Genomic DNA, 7,198 nt, shown 5'->3' on the forward strand with positions numbered 1-7,198 from the left:
ACCTAGTGTTTCTGTGATTCTGTGAATATACTTGAAAATTATAAGTAAAGCACAGGGCATTTTAACATGGCTTTATACCCAGCAAACCTTGTTTTATTTTACATTCTTTGAGTAGATTCTGATGTCTCTGTGCTACATATATTTATAGCAGTAAAATAAGTATGTCTAGACTGGCAAATCTAGGAGTAGCTCCAAGCCTGTGAGTGTGAGTTTTGAGATGTAACTGGAGTACAAATTGAGGCCAGACCTAATTTCCCACTGCTGCCATCACAGCTTCTAAGAAAGCTAGGCTATGCAAAGAGGATAGCTGTGCAGAGTTCCTGCAGGTGATGAGCTGGGACAATGGTAGGAAATGCAGTTTCTGCTCAGTTTCAACACACTTCACTGGGTAAATGTTTCCTTGCTTCAGGATGCCCCTCACCCATGTGTCTCCAGGATATAGGGACTACAACTCCTCATCTGATTTACAGATGTGTAAGAGACAAAACTGACTTAATGAGATGAGCCTGAAAACAGGAGTGAAATAGGTAGAATTCCTCAGAAGTCTACAGACTGTCAATTTTCTCCATTCACAAATAACATGTTGGTTTGGGTTTTTTGGTGTTCTTGGCTGGTTTAATTTTTCAGCCCAACTCCCTAATCTTCTCCTTCCTCTCACCCTTCTCACCACAAGATTATTCCTTTTCTCTATCAGAATTAGTCCTGAGACTTTTCAACTAACTACTTAGGTGATCTTCGTCGCTATAAGTCAGCAACAGCTTACTGATTTCCATAGTCATCAGATAGCCACCATAGTAAAACTTCAGACCCAAACCTGTAGTTTGCTAATCGGTTGTGTTTGCAGTTCATGCTTACACAGTTATGCAACCACAAACAATTGATACTATGGTTAAAAGTCTGAACTTAGTCTCCTTCAAGGGATGTACATGAAGGTATACTGTCAGAAAATAAATGGAAGTATCAATTTTGTATGTATTTAAAGTGAAGAGCTGGTTAGATTTCTGATTGTCTTCAGGCTTTTTCTTTTGTCTTGAATGCCAACATCTCCCTTTTTTCCAGGTAGAATTTGTGGATGAAGAACAATGTGATCGTAGGCTTACCAGTCACATAAATCTAATTGACCTGGCTGGCAGTGAATGCTGCTCAACAGCTCAGACCACTGGAGAAAGGCTGAAGGTAAACCAAGATTGGAAATCTGTGGAAAAGGATTGTCTCCAGAGAATGCTCCTAAACTCTGAAGCATACTTACCTACCAGGGCTCTTGGGCAGGAACTGTAGTTATAAAAGAATATGTAGCCCTTATGTGTGTAAGTATTGCATAGCATTTTGCTAGTGAGGGTGGATGGCTCTAAGAAGCCGTTTTGACTGTGCAGTATGGCAGGCTAGATTTTGCTCAGGACAGCATTCCCCATACTGTGCAGGCCTAACAGTCCTGTAGAAGGAATGAGGAAAAAATGTCTGCATGACAAGTCATGATTCAGATATTGCACAGAATTGGGGCTTGCCTCTTTTTTAAGGATTTAGGTAAATAGAGTTTCTAATAAGAGACTTTCTTTCAAGCTGCCTTCATAAGTTTGATGGTTCTTAACAGTGCTTATTTTAAACCCCGTGTCTCTGTTCTTTCTAAACGAAGATCTTCAAGGATACTCTGGCATCTTATTGTAGTTTTTTAATCAGTGATGACATTTAATATGGTACAGGTGTACCATACATTGAATAAGCACAATTAAATCAACTGTACAGTCAATAACATAGCACAAGAAAATACAACTTTATTATAATTATTTTTATTTTTGCTTTGTGTAGGAGGGTGTGAGTATCAATAAATCACTGTTAACCCTTGGAAAGGTTATTTCTGCACTCTCTAAACAATCTCAAAATGGAAAGAAAACTTTCATTCCTTACCGGGAATCTGTCCTTACTTGGTACGTACACTTCAGAATTTTTTCTATAGAAGTAAAGGCTTTCTCAGATTGTAGATTCCCCTTCTATACAGGAGGCATCACTTCCCCTTCTTGCCTCCTCTCTCTCAAATGACCTATGGAGGGAAGAAGTAGCCTGTTGCATCAGGTAAAGAACAAATACGACCTTGATTGGTATTTTAAGTAGCTAACAATCACTCTCAAATAAGTAGCAAGATTCTAAGTATTTTGTATTTAATCTGTTCAGCTTGAGTAGCTTAATTTTTCTTTCAATACGTGGGCCGGGGATTGACTTCTACTCTCCTGTCAAATGAAGGTTGTTAAAGGAAAGTCTTGGTGGAAATTCACAAACTGCTATGATTGCCACAGTAAGTCCAGCTGCCAGCAGTACAGAAGAAACACTCAGCACTCTTCGCTATGCAAAACAAGCTTGTTCAATTATCAACATTGCTAAAGTAAATGAAGATGTGAATGCCAAGTTAATCAGAGGTGAGGTTGAAATCTGAAGTCTTTGTGGGTTTTTCACTTGCATGTGTGTTTAACTTATTGCTCCATAAATGTTGTTACTACTGATAATCTATTCTGTTGACTTGTCAGCTAGGCTAATACTGCCTAGGATATCTTCCTTTTAATATCATTCTTCTTTGTGAGCTTTTTTTTTTTTTTGGCCAAAGTTCAGATGATATCTTAGGCTACACTTGAGGACCTGGAATAGGGAAAGGTGTTTCATTTTTAATTAAATAACAGGATGAATTTTCTAGTATTGTACTGAAATGTCTAAACCCTATTTTGTCTTGATTTTTTTATGTGTACTGTGTCTGTTTTGTCTAATGTAGAATTGAAAGCTGAAATTGAAAAACTCAAGGCAGCTCAGAAAAGCACTCTGAACACTGATCCTGAAAAATACAGACGTTATTTGCAGGAAATAACATCTTTGAGGGTAAAATTGCACCAGCAGGAGAGGGATATGGCAGAAATGCAAAGGTTGGGTGGTCATTAACGTCTTACTTTAAAATAGAAATGGTAAAGTTTATATGCTGTAATTTTTCTCCTAATATGTTGTGTTATTTTCCCCTTAATAAATTTAAGGGCCTGGAAAGAAAAACTTGAACAAGCAGAAAAAAGGAAATTAGAAGATATAAAAGAGTTGCAGGTACATTTTCTTTCTTCACTTTCTATAAGAGAGTGCAGAAAATACAGTATCAGCAAGCCTTGCAGAAGAATTAGAGTAGCTGTAGGATTTGGTTTCCTTAATGCTATTCTTTTAATGGTCTACTGTGACTCCTTAGAAAAATTTAATACAGATATTTGAATGCACAAAGTAAATTGTTTTTTATGCAGAGCTCTTTTTTATCTAGAAAGCAGGGATTGCATTCAAAATGGACAATCATTTACCAAACCTTGTCAATCTCAATGAAGATCCTCAGCTTTCTGAGGTGCTGTTGTATATGATCAAAGAAGGAGAAACTACAGTTGGAAGGTATACACCAAATTCGAAACATGATATCCAGCTTTCCGGAGTGCTAATTGCTGATGACCATTGGTATGTAGTGTTCTTTTCATACTTGAAATGAGAGCAGGAAATATTTCTTCTCCCTTTTCCCTTTCTCTTGGAGTCACTCTTCCTTCTTGGTGGTAACCAAACGATTTTCTAAACAGGAAAATACTGTCTAGGGAGAATTTTATACTGTTCAATGATTAAGGTAACTTCCTTCTGTTCCCTCTAGAAATCTGTTTACCAAGGTAGTTTAATTTCTTTATTTCATTCATGTAGCTACATTTTCTATTCATGCAAAAATACTGGAGAAAGACCTGATCAAATGATGCTGTGTGATAACTCTATTACATTAAGTTAAATGGAAAAGTGAAATGCCTTGACAGTTCTTACTTAAAACTAAAAGGAAAACGCAGCCTGGCCATATTGCAGAAATACTGTTTAAAGTGCATTCCATGCAATTGATCCTACACAAGATGCTGGAAGAAACGTAGCTAATCAATTACTAAAAACATGAAAGATGTGGGTATGTTGGGAAATTAAGCATTATCAAAGAAATGCTCAGATGACAGAGTGTTATAGTAATTTTTTAGCTAATAATTTTTCTTTGATTTAAATATTGATTCTCTTCTAAAATATAGGCTGTCGCTCATTAATTTTGTATGTTGTACCTAAATACTATGAAGACAAATTCGCATCTGGAAAACCAATAACAGGACGCTATCTAAAGCATGAATTTTAGTCTATTAAGAAACATCATTTGCAATTAATGTGAGCTACTGAAACCACACTATTTCTTGTTTTCAGTGTTATAAAAAATACTGTTGGCAAAGTGAGTATTATTCCACTGAGAGAAGCAAAGACATATGTAAATGGAAAATGCATTGTAGACCCAACAGTTCTGCATCATGTAAGTAACTGATCTGGTAAGAGTAGTATGTGCATGTGTGTGTTTCTTAGCTTTGTTAATATTAAAACTTCAGGCTGCAGGTTTTCTTAGAAAGCTCTGAAACCATAAATGTGTGTCTCTTCCTCTTTGATTTCAAGCCCCACCTGTTATGTTTTAAGTACTGTAAATTTGTTTATAAATCTAGAAGTTACAGAACAAACTTTCCCCCTTTTCTAATAGGGTGATCGAGTGATCCTTGGGGGAGACCATTATTTCAGGTTTAATCATCCAGTAGAAGTTCAGAAAGTTAAAATGCCGGTTTGTGGGACTACGTTTTTGCATGATGGTCCAAAAGATTTTGAATTTGCAAAGAATGAGCTGCTTGTTGCACAGAGGACACAGTAAGTATTGTATCTTCTCGTTCTAAACATAAATTCAGTTGTTAATGCAACAAGTTAAAGAAATAAGGAACTTAAGATTATTAAATATTTCACAGTAAGGGAAAACTGGAAAATAGCAAGGTTATTATTAGCTCCATAATGGAAATGGAAGTTCCAGACACTGCTGAAATGAATGTGTACCTCGAAGAGGTGATCACCACAATCTAGTCCAGTTGTCAAGAATGTAGATCGCAATTAAACAAACACTGAGCTCCAGAGGTCCTCAAAATAGTGTATCTCTTCTGTTACATTTCTCTCCAAGCACATGATGAGTCTGACTTTTGTTGTTTTAGAGAGATTTATAGCCTGAGAAGCATATGCATTGGGAAAATGAGAAGAACCCAAAGTTACAACCTTGGTCTTCTGTGATGGTGGAGAATTTGAGAGACAGTAAATGTTATTTGTACGTGCCTCATTCCTGGTAGTTATTAAACTGCAAGACTCATTGACTTAAAATTTACTTTTCTGCATCTTAATGTGATTTAGTGAGTTTCTATTACAGTTCTTAATTTTGTGAAAGGTACATAATAAAATAAATACAGAAATCAAGTGTATCTTAAAATTCTAGAATCTTCTCCATCTTTACCAGGTCTATATTTTCCCTATGAAATAAAAAATATCTAGGTAAATTATAAAAGTTGAGTTTAAAAAAACCCCACAAAACCAAACAAACAACACCCCCCCCAACACAAAAGAACAAAACAAACCCTTGTGTTTTTACTGTTAAAATTGGAGGTGCCTCTTATGATTAGAGAAAAGATTTTAAACTCTGTGCAGCCTATAAGAGATTAAAGCCAGTATTCTAAATATACGATACTTCCACCTGTAGGCTTGAATCAGAAATTGAAGAGGCACGACTCAAAGCCAAGGAAGAAATGATGCAAAGTGTCCAAATTGCGAAAGAGATGGTTCAGCAAGAACTGACCTCACAAAAAGAAGCTTATGAAAGCAAAATAAAATCACTGGAAGCAGAGGTGGTAAGTTGCCCATTGCATTATTACATAAAACATATCAATAAAATAAAACAGAAGCTGTAGTATAGGGTTTCTATTTTTTGTTTGTTGTTCTTCGGTTGTGATCTTTGTTTTTTTCTTTGGTCTTGCATATTATAAACAGTGTCTTAGGGAATGCTAAGCCTTTTTATTCAGAAAAAAAAACCAAACAAAAAAACTAGCCTAACTAACGCAAGAAGTTATAAAGTAGGTATGCCCTTCAGAATTATTCTAGGGATTTTGGTTTATAGAATTAGCCAGGAACTAAAATGTTAATCTGGTGTGAATTTGATGAGGGTGTTATTCTGTGAGGCTTTTAAATTACTGCAGTGTTTTAGTTAATACAGCTTTTCTTTTTCTTGCAAGTTTGCATGCTGCGTTGTTGTTAGTTCTTTAAATACTTTTATGGTGTGTATATATAAGTCTACATAGAATAGTGCATCATGGTAGAACAAAACAATGATGGAGTATCTTATTTCTTAACTGTGCTATGGAAGACATAATGTGATGCTTGTGAACTGGGATACAACCTTTTATTGCTGACACTGGGCTGAGTTAGCCCACAGGGGCTGCATGTTTTAAATGTATTGAAGTGAAAATAAATCTTAATATCTGCCTAAGGGATGGATCAGAAATGCTATAGAAGTGGTATACCTCCTCTTATCTGTCCTTTTTTATATTAGAGAGAAGAATCTCATAAGAAGCAAATCCAAGAACTGAATAACCAGAAAGCTGCAACTAAAATACGTGAGCTAGAGAAGGCAAAGAAAAATCTTGAGCTAGAACTACACTTCAATAAGAAACGTTTAGAAATGGAGACCTTAGCTACCAAGCAGGTAACTTAAAAAAAAAAAAAAAAAAAAAAAGCTTTTTTGGTGATAAACTGTGGTTTAATTTGTGTGTGGTTTGGTTTTTTTTTACATGTATCATTGTAAGTTAAATGTTTCTTAAGTTTTTTATTTCTTCTACGTGATATTATGCAAAAGAACAGGTGTCTGTCTTACACTCTGAATATGATACTGTATTAAATTTGGGGATAAACTAATGCTGACTTTATTTGTTATATAATATGGACTGTGTTGTTCATGTACCAAACTTTAGCTACCATTGCCTGTGCCAAAAATTATGACTGCAGGCATTAATGTAAGTAACGACTGGTTTCTGGCTGGTGTTCATATATATGTGACTGCTGCAACATATATGACTTAATTTTTTTTAATTGTTTCTTTTTAATTCCAGTTGTTTTTTTTAAAGCATGTCAATATCTAAGCAAAACCAGAAAACTGCCAGAGTTTGAAGATGAAGGGTTTTATATTGAAATGGCAGATGTCCAATATAAATTCCATTCTGTTTCCAAGTCCATAAAATGACAGCAACAAAAAATTTGCCTAAATAAACTGCATTAAGAGTTCTGGATTTTCTTTTTCCTTCCCCCCCCCCCCCTCCCCACGCAACCTCTC

The 7,198-nt window shown here is 35.6% G+C and overlaps 1 protein-coding gene across 1 annotated transcript in view; it reads left to right on the forward strand.

Annotated features, from left to right (window-relative positions):
• Positions 1 to 1,059: 1,059 nt before the first annotated feature.
• Positions 1,060 to 7,198, forward strand: part of KIF14 (kinesin family member 14) — a gene marked incomplete at its 5' end in the record, with an annotated part of 19,381 nt that continues 13,242 nt past the window's right edge. The window contains 10 exons of the mRNA XM_010292466.1: positions 1,060 to 1,176; positions 1,807 to 1,925; positions 2,239 to 2,411; positions 2,759 to 2,906; positions 3,012 to 3,075; positions 3,281 to 3,465; positions 4,225 to 4,327; positions 4,547 to 4,707; positions 5,576 to 5,723; positions 6,422 to 6,574. Of these exons, the coding sequence (XP_010290768.1) occupies positions 1,060 to 1,176; positions 1,807 to 1,925; positions 2,239 to 2,411; positions 2,759 to 2,906; positions 3,012 to 3,075; positions 3,281 to 3,465; positions 4,225 to 4,327; positions 4,547 to 4,707; positions 5,576 to 5,723; positions 6,422 to 6,574 (1,371 nt within the window). The remainder of the gene's footprint in view (positions 1,177 to 1,806; positions 1,926 to 2,238; positions 2,412 to 2,758; positions 2,907 to 3,011; positions 3,076 to 3,280; positions 3,466 to 4,224; positions 4,328 to 4,546; positions 4,708 to 5,575; positions 5,724 to 6,421; positions 6,575 to 7,198) is intronic.

Source organism: Phaethon lepturus, unplaced genomic scaffold (assembly GCF_000687285.1).
Source record: "Phaethon lepturus isolate BGI_N335 unplaced genomic scaffold, ASM68728v1 scaffold48368, whole genome shotgun sequence".
In the NCBI taxonomy this organism is placed as follows: domain Eukaryota; kingdom Metazoa; phylum Chordata; class Aves; order Phaethontiformes; family Phaethontidae; genus Phaethon; species Phaethon lepturus.